The sequence below is a fragment of the Salvia miltiorrhiza genome, chromosome 1 (assembly GCF_028751815.1).
Source record: "Salvia miltiorrhiza cultivar Shanhuang (shh) chromosome 1, IMPLAD_Smil_shh, whole genome shotgun sequence".
NCBI lineage: Eukaryota > Viridiplantae > Streptophyta > Magnoliopsida > Lamiales > Lamiaceae > Salvia > Salvia miltiorrhiza.
In genome coordinates this window covers 49,155,009-49,170,798 of record NC_080387.1, presented here as the reverse complement: position 1 = coordinate 49,170,798, position 15,790 = coordinate 49,155,009, and the positions used below count along the sequence as shown (strand labels likewise).

Genomic DNA, 15,790 nt, shown 5'->3' with positions numbered 1-15,790 from the left:
TGAGAGAGTGAGAATGAGAGAAAAGTGGTTAATTTTTATGTTTTTAAAGTTAAGGGTAGTTCCGTCTTTTCAATCAAAAAGTGAACAGTTTTTATTATTTTTATCTTAGTGGACAATTTTTATCTTTACAATATGAAAGTGGATAGTTTTATATATTTACTCAAAAGCAAACACTTCCTTATAGCATTATATAATAATGCCATATTTCCATATCATTCGCCAGTATAAGTGATGATTGGTCAAACGATGAAGTATGCTGAATCCCATCCCAAAATTATAACACGCTAAACAAAGTCTATTTAATATACCAAAAAGAAATTACATAAAGTTCTCCTATCATACCTTATTTATTCATTTAAAAGAAAAGGATTGTGAATTTAAAAATCCTAAATAAACAATAAATAGAGGTATATCTTGAATAAAAAAATAATTTACAGAAAGTCGATATAATTTATGACGATCCAAATCCGATGAAATACTAGAAAATGTGAAACTGCAGCGGCTTTGTATATGAGTGTTAGGGATGTCAATTTAGGGGGACAAGAATAGGGCTCCAAACAAAATGAGAGTCGATTCACTTCTCCCTTTTACATAGGGGTGAGCAAAAAATCCGAAACCGAATAACCGAACCGATCCAAACCGAAATTTTAAAATATGGTTCGGTTTTTTCGGTTTTTCGGTTCGGTTCGATTTTTTTCCATAAAATTTCGGTTTTTCGGTTCGGTTCGGATTTTTTAAAACCGAACAAAATCGAAAAACCGAATTATATTTATAATATATTTATAATATATATATAAATATATGTTATAATATTTTAATTATAATTTTATAATATCTAACTTCTAATATTTTTTTAATTTTATAGTTTTTTTTTTGGAATTTTCGGTTGTTTTTTCGAAAATTTCGGTTTATTCGGTTTTTTCTCGAAAATTTCGGTTTTCTTCGGATTAATTCGGTTTTTCGGTTCGGTTCGGTTTTAATTATAAAAATTTCGGTTAATTCGGTTCGGTTTGTTCGGTTAATTCGGTTCGGTTCGGTTTTTTTTTTTAAACCGAACTATAATATGGTTTGGTTTGGTTTTAGCAAAAATCGAACCATATAACCGAATGTTCACCCCTACTTTTACACACAAAAAGTTGAGACATCACTGTTTGTATACAAAAAAGATGAAATTTGAAGTGGACATGATCTCCCTTTTACACAAATTTAAAAAGGTCCATGGGAACATTCAAGAAACATAAGGAAAAAGTCGAAAATACATATATGCATGTAAAGGAGGTATATAGGTAAGTTTAGAGGCAACGCAAAATAACTTAGTTATTGTATCTACTATTACTAATTACTAATAAGAAGCAGAGTGAGACTATGGTGGTGGTGCAATGTGTGACTGAATCCTCCACCTCCCAATCTGCAGCAAAGCTAAATTAAGTTTGGTAATCCAAGTTAGAAGGATGATGAATAAATATATACATATATACCCAATCAGGACAGGTTGATTTATAGTAGTCGGCTACTTTCTTGCATGCTTCTGCGTCCGCACCCTTTTCTTCGATGCACCTGCATGTACACAACCACGAGTCATGTTTACTTCAAAGCCCAAAATATGCATGTGTAGGCTTATATATAGTACCTGTGGTACTCATAGTAGCTGTCGTAGCAACGCCGGGCTCTCTCTTTTTCCGACTGCATATATTCAATTCATTCACTACTCATATAAACCAATACACCTACATTTGGTTGATATATGATTTTAAATAGGAGAAACCTCAAACCTCGTGTGTTAATTAAGAGTATAGCACTACTAAACCAAGAGGTAACCAACCTTGATTAAACTGTTTACTTGGCTGTCACCTAAAGTGTTTGTTAGATGAGTACCAAAGCTTTTAGGCCACTACTTTTTAATGCATATTGATTGATTTGGGCAAGATAATATATATATATATAGGGGGCGGTTATTCAATAAATCACCCTTATTTTAAGAATTACGAACCATCAACAATGCATGAATTTTATGTATAACACGCATGAATAAGAAACAATAGGGCCGAATGGCCCTATTCAACATACAACATCAAATTTTGTCCACCATTTGAAAAAACATAAATTTTGGCCATTTTTTGTATGTTATGACTATTCTACCCTTCTCTCTCTCTCCTCTCTCTTTCTCATCTCCCCCTCTCTCTCTCCAGCGGCTCCTCTCTCTTTCTCATCTCCCTCTCTATCTCTCTCTCTCTCCAGCAGCTGCGCGGCAGCGGCGCTGAGCTTGGAGAATTCGTCGGAGCTCTCGCGGCGGTGATGGAGGAGATCCTCCCTCTCTCTCTCTCCAGCGGCTGCCGCTCTCTCCTCTCTCTTTCTCATCTCCCTCTCTCTCTCTCCAGCGCGCGGCGGCGGCAGATCTGGTCTGATGAGGCGGCGGCGGTGGATCTGATCTGATCGTTGCGCCGCCTCCTTCATCGGCAGATCTGATCTCCGCCTCCTTCGATTTCAGCCACGGCAGATCTGATCTGATCTGTGTGCTGCACGTATGGCACTTAATTATGGCATTATTAGTGCCATAAGTGCACACTTCCCCCTAGGGTTTAAATTATCCATTTGAGGTTTAGATGTTCCATTTAGGGTTTAGATTATTCATTTAGGATTTAGATGTTTCATTTAGGGTTTAAATGATGTTGTTTCTGTATTTGTGCTGCACGTATGGCACTTATGGCACTATTAGTGCCATAAGTGCCAACGGAAATCCAAAATAAAACCAAAGTAAAATCTTGGCACTTATGGCACTAATAGTGCCATAAGTGCCTAACCCGACCCGACACGCGATCCGCGTGCCTGATCCTACCCGGTCCGCCTCATTAAGGGTAAAAACGTCCAAATCAATAAAAATGGCCAAAATTTGTATTTTTTCAATGTGTGGCCATAAATTGTGTTTTATGTTTCATTTTGGCTACTTCAAAAATTTTTGCAAAATTTTTTTAAGCGAAACTGTATATAGGCATGAATTGCGAAAAATAATTTTTTGCTATATTTGGGATTCGAACTCAGTACCATGAATTTATCCAACAAGGTGATGAATCAACCGTAGATCTTGATGATCTAAGGGCTGAAAATAGTTCCTAATTTATATTTTAAGAAGCGTTACGATTGCCATGACAACCAAAAGAAAAACTCAATTTAGGGTTAGTTATCACTTAGTCGTTAACACAAGGATGACTAGATTAACCAAAGCTGATGTGGATTCAATAAAGCCACCAATGATGGGTGAATTATTTTAATCACCCCTTTAATTCTAGCAATCTTATCAATTTTATCTATCATATCCACCAAACCAAACATCTTGTTCATCACCCTATTAGGTAATAGGGTGATTACTAAACAGAAGAAAGATGAAGCAATGAGTATATATGGTACCTTAGGGGGAGTGGTGGAGGAAGGCGGTGGGGGACGAGTGGCTTGCTCTCCTCTACCCACCTTGTTCACGTCACGACCCCTCATCTTGTCGTGAGCTTCTACCGCCAATCCTGACATTTTTCTTCTATTTGCAACTCAATTCTTGCTGCCTCTTTTTTTTTCCCCGTTAATAAGGAGGAAGAAGGTGTGAGGTGGATGATGATTTCTCCTTATTTCAAGCCATCTGGCTCTTTCTCATCATAAACGTGGCAGATCCCAAATTAACCTGCCTACTTCTTACATATACATATACATAGATGTCTTCATATCTTGTGTGTGTGTGTGTGTTACTTGCTAGGTTTCTTTATGTAAAAAAAACTTCATGCCACAAAGTTGGTGAAACATTAAGTTCAGATTTTTCACCGCATAAGCTACGACGTGTATGTATAAACGATTGCTATTGTTTTAACGTGAAAATGTAATTTCAACTTTTATTCAATTCAACTGCTTCAACCTGTTTTGTCCCAAACTCAGATTAATTGAAACTATGTATTGTAATAAGCTGAAATTTTTAGCAAGTTTAATTTTATGTATTGTTCTGTCAACCAGCAAAGGTTGACTACAATTCCATATTTCTTTACAAATAATTCTTGTATGAAAATATGATCAATAACAAAATAGCCAACAATTCCATATAAATTAGTAAACAGGAGGAGAGAAGCTATGACATGAAAAAACAGACTGCAAATGGCAGCATCGATCTATGTAAAAATTGGTAACTTGTTTGTGCATATTGATTCCCAAAGAGCTGTATGTGGCACTCTAAGGCACCAAATCTACCTATGAATCAAAACTACACCTCCAACTCTATCAGGTAGGATCTTGCATCCACCAATCACTAAACCCTACCGGATCGGATAACTCCATAAGTAAATACTTATTTGCTGAATTTGAACTATATATATGTTACAAAACCCTTTTTCAAGGATTCTCAAACCTACCTGCTAACTCAGGAGGAAGGTGAGGGCTTCAACTTCAACAACCAATCAAAAACAACAAATACAACCCATCAACAGCTTCCATTCAACGTCACAAATCTGCATCCCCTGTGCTGTCTCAACTTGGCAAGGGCGTCTTCAGTTCTACCACGCTTTATATCCACATAAATCGCAGTAAGAATAGCTTGCGAACTATTCGGTATATCAGAAAAGGCCTTGGTTAAAAATCGTTGAGCCTGCTCAAAGTCTCCCAGCAGCGCAAAGTTGGCAGCAAAATTTGCACAAAACAACCCCCGAGCTTCCTCAGGGCTGGAAAACACCGAGGCTGGGGATCCATCTCCTGTCGAGAGACCACTAACAACGGCTGTTGTGACACCATTTGACTCGTCCGTGTCAGCCACTTTTTCCACTGTCCACTTCTCACAGTCCTCTTGGCTATATGGGAGCTTAACACTGTTACCGTCAGCCATGTACATCAGCAAATGCTCGGCAGCTTCCTTTGGCCTATTTAACAGGCATAAAGCCTCTGCAGCATACATGGTTCCTAAAAATATGTACATCTTTGAGCAGTCGGGAAGTTTTAGTAGAGATCTTGCTGTTGAAAGGGCTTTCGCGGGATCTCCTAGTGCCAGCGCTACAAATGCTAAATCAGCAAGCACAGCTTGCCTTATCATCAGGTTCTCCTTCCTGCGAATATGTTCGTAATCAAGGATGGAGTTAGCCAATGTGCCACCCAGATTTTGTCCACCCTTGTGTTCTTTCACTTCACCATTGGAATGAACTTGGCTTGAGCCAGAAGCCACAGTAGGTGCTTTGGGATCACCACCGGTGGCATTGTTGAGATTTGAACTCTGCGATAATGGTGCTTCTCCCGACTCATTTTCCTCAGAACTAGGAGGCTTATCAGCCTTGAAATGATTTGTGTCCGAAGAGTCTAATAAGAACAAAGCATTGACAAGAGACTGCCAGGCAAGAGACATCGAGAGATCGGGCTGTTTGCCATCAACTGTAATTGAACTGTGCATTCCAACATATCTTCCCTGGCCATTGGATGAACCATATTTTAGAGCAAGCTGTCGCCATTTCCCCTTTCCAATGACATTAAGTCCAATCTCAGAAATCGCAGATGCAGAGGAAGACTTTATCAGTCCCTTATCTAGGGCCATCAAACAGCACTCAGCAATTCTTAGCCATAGAAGAGGTCTGTTATAAAAGATAAGGCTGGCCATTTGAAAACAGCGAGCTGCATGAAATGGTCTGCCACAGGCCAATGATTGAATACCACAGTTATACGTAATCAGGAGGGATTTATCCTGAGACAAAGTTAGGAGTTTTGGAGGCTTCTCCTTCCGCGCAGCTGAGCTATTACTTAAGGCTTTGGAAAAAAATACTCCTGATGTATGATGCTTACCAAGCCGGTAGTAGATGCAGCCGAGATCATTGTAGTACATGCTAGAGATTCCCATCTCAGTGCTGTTACTTGATGCCATCAAAAGCTTGATTGCTTTGCGGTGGTTTCCACGAGCATATTCAAGCTGTGACTTTAGGTAGAGAGCCAGGGGATAATCTTTGCCACGAGCCAGATTCATAGCCATCTTCACCTCACGCTTGGCTGCTTTCAGGTTCCTGGTGAGGAGAAGAAAGCGAACCTTGTAAAGATGTAACTTAAGCCTTAAATCAGCAGTTGATATTGAACCCTCTGGTTGGATTCTTTGAAGATCATTAGCAGAGACAATGCCAGGTCTTTGAAGATTCTGTCCACTTATGTCAAGAGAGGATAGTAACTGCAAAGATTCATCTTCAAGTGCTTCCTCTGATAATGTTCTGGTTAAAGAATTTTCTGAAGTAGAATCAGGGTGAGAACCATCATGAAGGGTTGAATTGTTGGGAAGCGACGTGGATTTCGGAACTAATAGAGGTTGTTGGTGTGCTGAGGATCCATTATCTACTTGATTCCCCATACTACTGACAAAAAAAACCTTCTCCATGTAGCTTATCACATCCTGAAACAAAACAAAAAAACCCTACTTATAATCAAGTGGCATGAATGAGTAACAACTAAAGACAACTATAATTCAACCGCAGACAGGAACTGATATAGTGAAGAGCAATACAAATAGCACAAATAACAAACTAAACCACCTTACAATAAGCCTCAGGCTTGAGAAGGCAAAGTTCTACAGAAACAAGGGAAACATTGCCATCTAAAAAAGTGAGAGCCAGTTCGGCAGTTCCACAAAAAGAATTCATATTCTGTTGGAAACTGACAAATCAGGAGGCATTCTTACACCTCTTTCTAGAAGATGTAAGTTTATTGGTTTCGTAAAAAACACCACTCTCACGGTAGATATTTAAACAAAAAGGTAACTTAATTAGAGGCTTATCTCTACAGTACGAAGAAACAGCTTAGCCAAATGAAATGATCTAAGCATGTAGATTCATCTTATCATATATTCACATATTGCAAACAAAGAATCTCCAACTGGTAAAGCCATCAGCTCACAAGATGTTCCTCCTCCATTAAGCACAATTCAATCACAATGCAAGTATTCCTCAACATCACGCAAGGATGAAAGAATACAAAATGCACAGAAAGGGAAAGAAAGAATCCAGTCACCAGAGAACTACAAATTTACAATTGGCCTCCTATCTCTACCTACAACAATCAATTGTTTCATAGCTGCTCCAAAATGCAGTACAATATATTCAGTGAGTCTTTGAATCCATGATTAGATGTTTCAAAACAACTGAAGCATTACTGCAAGAAACATCAGAGGGAGATACATAATATTAAAACAGGCAATTACTAAGTGTTGTAAGAGATACAAGTTGCTGGGCTCATAGACAGATGCTGTAAGAAAAAACACAAGCATATTTCCATTTCAGACATATTGCAACTTCAGAGACATCTAAACAATGTTCAAGACATCAGCAGAGAAAAAAATCTTCTAAAAAGTAACATTTCAGATTTTCCAACAATGCAAGTATAAACATTTTCATATGCACTTCTATCACAAAATACAGTCTCCAAGAACAATATCCTGAAAAAAGCAAGTTATAAAACAAATCATAATGATGCGCTTTAAAATTGACAGAAATAAATTAAAAGATAAATGCATATGTAAGCCAACTTTTAAAGGAAAAGAGCAGCTTATCATAGGCAGAATGCAGATATTTCAACACTAACTTTTATTTTAATAATAAGCTAGCAAGAACTCCCGAATCATAACTATTTTAATTCCAAGATATATAAAGTTTGTTTTGGGTTCAGTTTATGCAAACATGTGAATTCTGATATTTAACAACAATAGCCTTACAGTCCTTACAACATTTGACATTTCAACCACATTTGTCGAATTTCAACACTTCATATGATTAAGCATTGAGTTCAATAAATATAAAGCACTTCCCACAGCTACTTAGCAAATTAAACTGCAAGTTTTAGGTCGAGTAAATCCCTTTAAACTTATATTTTCCGTGAAAGGTTAGATAAACCAGGTTTCCGATTGAGATCAATGAAATGCGCCTAATCATTTTTACATGTGTAACCAATAATATAAGGCAAACTACATCATAACAATCTCGAGATCTTCCAGTGGAATTATAGCAGAACTCTAAAATGATCATATCGAACTAATTTCAGCTCAATGGGTATTATAATGCCAATAGATACCTACAATTATTAACAGCTTTCAGAAAATAAAACCAAATCCCCAACCCAGAACAGGAAAATACAAAATTTACAAACAGAATATTATAGTCTCCTGGCTCTCCTTCACTAAAGAAGCCAACCATGAAGAAAATCATTTTTTAGAAGATATCAAAACTAAATGCTTGTTTTATTAAAACAAAATTGGATATCTGGTTGAAGGTCCAAATTTATTTAAAGCATAAGAACTTTTTTGTATGATTAAGTAAACCCCAATATCACTTCAAAAAAAAAGTAAACCCCAATATCAAAATTAAAAAGGAAAAATTAATTGATAGAGAAAAAAAATCTTTATTTTAACTCTTTCTTTTGTTTTTATACCTTTTTCCAAAATCAAAGAAACGTCAGCCATAGAACAAAACTTGCATCTTAACCCTCGTAAAACTTAAAACTGAAACAAAATGAATACTTGTGTACCATTTGAAAAGAGTTCACATTCAATTTAACGTAGATTAAACTTACGGCAGATCTTGATGCATTATGAGAAAGTAATGCGACGTCAAGCAGCAAAAGGCAGATACGGAGAGCTGTCCCCTGCATGTGATAGCATAAAACTCAAACAGAAGAAAAAAAAACAAGCATCAGGATATGAGATTTGCAATAAGTTTACAAGGGCTACCTCGCCAATAGGTTCAATGTTCTGATACAAAGTGTCCAAATATGAGAGAGATCTTGTGTATTCATGAAGATGGTACCAGATGACTGCCTGCAGTCAGATCCATGAATGGATATGTGAAGTTAAAGACAACCTGAACTTCATGAACAAGAAAATGCCAAGATGAACATAGACATACTATGTTGAAAGTTGCCACTGAGGTATCAAATTCATCATTGTACATAAAAGATGAAATAGGATGTGGGGGAGCATTATTTCCTCTAATGCGGGAAGTGTGTTCACTTCCATTGTTGCTGAAACCCTCCAAGTGTTCTCCAGATGCACAGGCATGTCCTTCACTTTGTTCCTAAATTGAGGGCAAAACAAAATCAATTGGAGATAAAAGAAGTAAAAAGAACAAGGATAAAAACTCAAACATGTTACTTAGTTTCTCTATCTACAGTAAAACACCATATAGAGGGGACCAAACATTCTATAGTAATATGAGAAGATGTAAAAAGCTTAAGAAGAAGATGATGAGGAACTGTTTTCAGTGAGGCCAAATGCAAAATCTGCACCACAGGCCTTTATATAGAAAGTTGTAACAGGTGATTTTGGTCAAATTTAGCACACATACAATGATTATGATAAATCGGCATGATATGCTTTTCTGTGCACAATGTTACAATCTAAACACCACAAACATTTATTTCCGCATGTGTGCGTGCACAAATAATATAAATGCAAATCAAATAGTATATTTATATACCATACACAGACAAGTGAAACACCCTTGTTGGGTGCATTTTCATGTTTACAAAAGTATTCCAGCAAAGTCACTCAGAATAGTGCATCCATGAATTCACGCACTGGTACATATAAATATATATAGGGTGATCCATGACCCATTAACCTTCCATACAATTCGCATCTCAGCATCTGATCGCATACTCCACATAACATGAAAAACTGTGTTGCCACCACTAAATGTCAACAGTTTTGTCCCTAAGGTAAAAGATCAACAAAGAAACGCCCCACATATCCAGCATAGGAAGTCTGCTTGTCCAATTTGAAGTGAGTAGCATGTGTAACCAAACTTTTACCAGGTTGGGGAGAGGTGGGGTGGTCAGAGCATCTGTCACTTTGTCAGAGGTCAAGAAAAAGTACAGCAACTAGGCATACATCAAATTTCTATGCAGCACTACACTGTTGTAAAAGACTCGAGAGGTGACTAGCCAGATGCTGCAAGGCACATCATCGGAGCATTTTACTCATGCAGACTAATCATTTCATCTAAATCTCAAATTCTTGAATAAGAACTTGAAACCCTAGATCACGTGGTGTGGTGAGGGCGGCAGAAGATTTGTCATTTCGCTCTTTCTTATCTGATTATCACGTTTTTTATGTGTATGACATCCCACCATACCAACTGAATTTTCGACACGTGTTACTCAGGGAACTTTCTACACCATATTTATGCTCTTCCTTGTCTGATTATCACGTTTTTTATGTGTATGACATCCCACCATACCAACTGAATTTTCGATACATGTCACTAAGGGAACTTTATACACCATATTTATTATGGTAGGAGTGAATCAAACCCACCTTACCAACAAAAATTAAGTGGGATTTTTACTTTTTTAACTAATGGCTACCGAAATAATTGACAAAGAGAATAGTCGTACAATGTTGATTTTCATCCAACTAAAGCATCCATTTCAATCATGCTTACTTTAAAAAAGACCTATAATACCATTTAAGAAAAGTGTGTGTCAGGAAATGGAGAAGCGCCCTACCCAGGTAGGTAGGACAAAGGAATATGGCTAGATGAAGTAGAAGTGATCCCAGCATTGTGAGGAAAAAGGGGGAGTGTGCCATTTAAACACAAACCTTGATCTTTTCGAGTGCTTTAATAAGCTTTCTAGGATCTGAGCATCCATCTTGTAAGCTCTCCGCAATGGCAACATTATGGCAGACCTAAAATGTAAATCAAAATTAAAAATTCCATAACACAGAAAATACAAATGCACAGCAAACCAACACGAAAATTTTGGCTATGCTTCATTTCTTTAATCTGTTATAATCAAAATCAGGAGTTTTTTTTCATATGATCTCCTGAAGAAAACTGCACGATAAATTGTTCCAATAATTTCTTAATAAAATCAGCAATCCACTATATCAGTAGTACAAGATAGCTGGTGAACTACCACAACTTGAATAACAGACTATCAATACGAATTATTAGCGCATTAAGAAAAAGGTTTGTCCTCCATCCTCAAATCGACTTCAATCAATCAAGGGCTTAGCAATTTCCAATCATTAATCAACTAAGTGCATCCAACCCATTCTTGATAAAGAAAATCTTTAAACTAAACTCAAGCAATCAGAAGCTTTAGCCCAAACTCAAGCAGTAAGCAAGAATCATCCAAAAACCGCAACTTTGAAGAATTCCTAAAAATGTAATTAACCTTCGTATCATCCTCCTTCTTCTGCAATAACTGGTTCAAAATTCTCAAACAGTCCGCGAACTTCCCAGTCTGAAACAGCACAGCAGCCTCCTTAGCAAGACCCTCCGCGAACAGAGCACCGTCGTCCTCCCCCGCCGCCGCGGACGGCGATCCGTCTCTTGTAGTCAATGCCACTGACGAAGAGGGGGAATCCATTGACACGCAGATCGATGAAAAAAAAAACCCTAGGCGAGTAAAAAACCCTCAGTCACAGCTACTGCAGAATTCGCATGCGAATCCGAATTTCAAGTCGGAGTTAGGAAAATACTAAACCCTAGAGATAAATGCAGGCTTCAGGAGGATATACATACGCAAACATGTACGCATATATTTTTATTGAGCCTGTATGTATCTATTGCGATGCGTTGATTTAGAAAGAGAAAGAGTGGAGGCGGAGATGGATTTAGCAAATTGGGGATGGGATGGGTGAGAAAATCTAGATAGATAATCATAATTGAGGCACTTTTAATTACTTGCAAACATATTTCATTTTATTTTGTCATACAGAAACGTAACATTAATGGGTAATTATAGTTTTAAGTCATGAGATTTGGTTCCACTGCAAAACTAGCATGATTTTTAAAGAAAAGTAATACTTGCGTTTTAGGCATGTGAATCTGTGATATGGCTCGGGCTATATTTTTAGATGGGTAAAGGTCACTTTCTGTCCCATCGTTTTAACGAATTCTCAAAAATGTCTCACCCTAACGATAATATCAAAACGGTACCCAACCTATCACAATAATATCACGCGTGTTCCGCAAAAATTTTCCGGGAATCGAAAACTTACGTGGATTGCCGGACTTACATCATGGCAATTCCACGTGGACTCATTTAATCTAGGTGGAATGAATTTTTTTTGCAGCCATTTTATTGACCCTAAACGGCACCGTTGTTGCAGCCGTTCTTCTTCTTCTTCTCATCTTCAAAGAAAAATTCAGACGCGGAAACGTTGTTGTCTTCGTCTTCTTCAATTCACGGCGGCCTTCTTCAAATCGGATTATACTAAAGTGGAATTTTATTGAAATCGCGGCGGCGGCTTTCTTCGTCTTTCTAAAATCGCGGCGGATTCCTTCGTCTTCTTCAAATTGCGCAGGAAACGTTGGCGGCTGCTGAAGAAGCCCTAGAGGCGGCTCAAAATTTTCGGTAGGTATCGCCGTCCCCAATCGCGATGTTCTTCAATGCTACTTCTTCAGCTTCTTTCTACATATTTGTTTCAGAATTTCATTCGAAAATTTCCAGATTTTTTTCGAAAATTCCCAAAATTTTCGAATCTGCTGTACAGAATACATATTGCCCAGAATTTCCAAATTTCCAAATGGATTTTCGAAACATAATGGATTTAGGGAGAAGCACAGAATACATCTACATGCTGAAATTTCAAGCCGTTTGTGTAGATGGATGTGAGTGGCGGTTGTATGCTTCAAAGATCCATTGAGAGATTTTGCTCGAGAAATTGAAAATTCAATAAGATATAAGAAAGAGGAGAAGAAGAGTGTCGCGTCTGAAACTAGGGCTGCGATTTGAAGAGTGCTGAGATTTGACGACGAATGCTGCGTTCTTTGAAGAGGAGAAGAAGAAGAAGAACGGCTCCAGCAACGGTGCCGTTTAGGGTCAATAAAATGGCTGCAAAAAAAATTCATTCCACCTAGATTAAATGAGTCCACATGGAATTGCCATGGTGTAAGTCCGGCAATCCACGTAAGTTTCCGATTCCCGGAAAATTTTTACGGGACACGCGTGATATTATTGTGATAGGTTGGGTACCGTTTTGATATTATCGTTAGGGTGGGACATTTTTGAGAATTCGTTGAAACGATGGGACAGAAAGTGACCTTTACCCTTTTTATATTGCAAACTCTAACGAGAAAGGTCCAAACCTAATGTAAATATCTTGATTTATTTTATAAATTAATTAGTTTAAAATATACTCACCCTATCCCATTATAAATGTCTTACTTTTCATAATAGTATGTTCCATTACATTTATTTTGATAAATAATTAAAGAAATTTAATGGGTCCACCCACCATATTCTCTCTCTATACATACATTTAAAATAATATTTAAATAATTTTCATCAACTCACTTTATCTACTAATTACACATTCTTTTATTTAAATATTAAAACGACGTCATTTCAATCAACGATGTCAAAGGCATATTTTGGATATGTACGAATACATAAATTTTAAAGGTGTCCAAATATTAATCGACGCGCCTACGTTGATTTTGTATAAAAAAATTACTTATTTATATTATATATTATTAAGGTATATAACTTTGTAATGTTTGATTACATTGAGACAAATAATAAATTATTATAATTATAAATTTAAATGTGTTCGACTATTCAAATTTAGATAGGTATGGGTATAAACATTCTAGACATGTCTAAATATTTATCGACATGCTTACATGAATTCTTTTTATTTTTGTAACTTTTGTTATTTAAATCATTATTTATTCTGTAATACTCAAATGTGTATTGAGACAGATAATCATTATAACAATAATTTATAATGAAAATTTAAATTATATACTTCAATTAATTTAAATTATTAATTATTAAATTAATTCAAAATATTAATAAATTTTTTTTTATTATTATTAATTAAGATGTTAGAATTTTATTTGCTAGATAAACGACCATTGGAATTATAATTTAATATAATTTTACATTCGATATGCTATCTCAACCTCCATAAGTAATGATATTCATAACTCAATAATGGTCTTTCAAGTTCCAAACGAGATAATGGTCATAAGTCATATATAGATGGTCTATCAAGTTCCAAATGAGATGATGCTCAAAACTCAGTTATGGTCTTTCAAACTACAAATAAGATAATGCTCACATGAGGCTACACTCATGAGGCTACGATGTCGGCTAACCGAAAAGCGTGGTGGACCTCAGTGTGGAGCGCTAATATACCACCAAAGGTTATAATTTTTATTTGGAGAGCATCACTTAATCTCTTAGCCACTAAGGATAACCTTCGCCGCCATCATATCCCCACAACCGGTATCTGCCACTGGTGCCAACGGGAGTGGGGGACCACGGTTCATTGTCTTTTTGCATGTGATGTAGTAAAGTCTTTTTGGAAATTCTCGAAGTGGTGGCCTACCCTTAAACCGAAGCTTAATCTCCAAATGGAGGATTTATTGTGCCTAATTCTAAAGGAACATGGTGAGGGGGACTTTGATCTGTTTTGTATTTGCCTTTGGATGGTATGGCGAAACCTCTGTGATCTAAAACATAATGGGAAGCAATGCAGCTGGTTGGATTCCCTCAATGAGAGTGCTATCTTTTTAAAAGCTTTCTAAGCAGCTAAGGCCCGAGTGCATGCTCAAAGCCAAATTTTACCGAGGGAAGGAGAACGTTACTGGAAATCCCCTCTTAGAGGAATCCTACGACTAGATGTTGATGTTTCGATTCATGAGGAATGAGCCATTGTTGGAGTTTTATTGTACGTGACCATGCTGGAAAAGTGATTGCGGCTGTGGCGCACCGTATTGGGAGAACGGAGACCACGCTGATGGGTGAACTTCATGCTCTCCTCCTGGGTATCGGCTTCTGCATGGAGCAAAACCTCGGGCCAATGGTTGTGTACTCGGACTCCTTGCTTGCGGTCCATGTTGTTCATGATCAGCACCACGGTACTCTCTTTGCGATGAGCTCTGTGAAGCCTTTTTGTATGCTAAGGAGTATCTAGTTTTAGACTTTTGCCATGTTCGTAGAGAGGCCAATCGGGCTGCTCATTGTTTGGCGAATTTCGCCACTTGACATTCTGATGTAATGGTCTGGAGGTCGGACTTTCCGATTTGGCTCGAGGAGATTGTATATCGAGATTATGAATGAACTACCTTTTCCCTAAAAAAAAAAATGGAACACTAATCTAATTTGGTCAATTTAAATTAATTAATTACAGAAATAATGCATGTAATAACTATTTTATATATTATGATTATGATTTTAAAAATAATATAAAACGATTATAAATCACGACGTAGAGGGATATCCGTCAAAATTCGATGAATTGTGCTCTAATTTATAAATTAAATTACAATATAAATATCAAAATTTCTAATCCAAAAATATAGGCTAGAGCTATATTTACAACAGTCCAAAGCTAATGCCACGAACTAAATTTGTTTTGAGGGACTCATGCCATAAACTATTATTAACTCATATTAATACATGTAATTTTCAAAAAAAAAAACTCTTATATTAATACATATTTTCTTCATAAGTATGACAATGGTGACATATTCCATTCTTTATTTTTCTTCATAAGTATTAATACTACTTATAGATTTTCAATTACTCTCTCTCTCTCGGGTGGACTAAAATAAAAACACTCTTAAAATATAAAATATGAACTATTTTCAACCCTTAGATCATCAAGAACTATGGTTGATTCATCACTTTGTTGGATGAATTCATTTGTCCCGAAATTCATACATTTTTGTTGGTTTGTAGTTTTTATTTTAAGATCTGCTTTACCGTAGCCCCTCCCTATATATATATATATAGGGAGAGGTTCAAATAAGAACCACTAATTAAAATTAGAACGGAGAACCATTTTAAGCCA

General features: G+C 36.8%; 1 protein-coding gene and 1 long non-coding RNA gene across 2 annotated transcripts; both read right to left on the bottom strand.

Moving 5' to 3' along the window:
• Positions 1-1,148: 1,148 nt before the first annotated feature.
• On the bottom strand, positions 1,149-1,829 carry LOC130989054 (uncharacterized). The gene is made up of 3 exons (XR_009090434.1): positions 1,631-1,829; positions 1,479-1,557; positions 1,149-1,408 (listed from the first exon to the last, which is right to left on the bottom strand). It is a non-coding gene; the product is annotated as an uncharacterized LOC130989054 (long non-coding RNA).
• Positions 1,830-4,113: 2,284 nt separating this feature from the next.
• On the bottom strand, positions 4,114-11,749 carry LOC130989043 (uncharacterized). Its single transcript, XM_057913041.1, has 6 exons — positions 11,158-11,749; positions 10,580-10,666; positions 8,886-9,053; positions 8,711-8,797; positions 8,554-8,625; positions 4,114-6,385 (listed from the first exon to the last, which is right to left on the bottom strand). Exons 1-6 carry the CDS (start codon positions 11,350-11,352, stop codon positions 4,454-4,456), a joined length of 2,541 nt encoding a protein of 846 aa, XP_057769024.1. The 5' UTR covers positions 11,353-11,749; the 3' UTR covers positions 4,114-4,453.
• Between the last annotated feature and the right edge of the window lie 4,041 nt (positions 11,750-15,790).

What these genes read in the sequence shown, in the direction of transcription:
- LOC130989043 (XM_057913041.1), bottom strand. Translation starts at nt 11,352, where the DNA reads ATGGATTCCCCCTCTTCGTCAGTGGCATTGACTACAAGAGACGGATCG. An exon ending in AGAAGGAGGATGATACGAAG is followed by an intron (nt 10,667 to 11,157) that starts GTTAATTACATT and finishes TTTACATTTTAG; the next exon opens with GTCTGCCATAATGTTGCCAT. An exon ending in AAGCACTCGAAAAGATCAAG is followed by an intron (nt 9,054 to 10,579) that starts GTTTGTGTTTAA and finishes CCCTCAATTTAG; the next exon opens with GAACAAAGTGAAGGACATGC.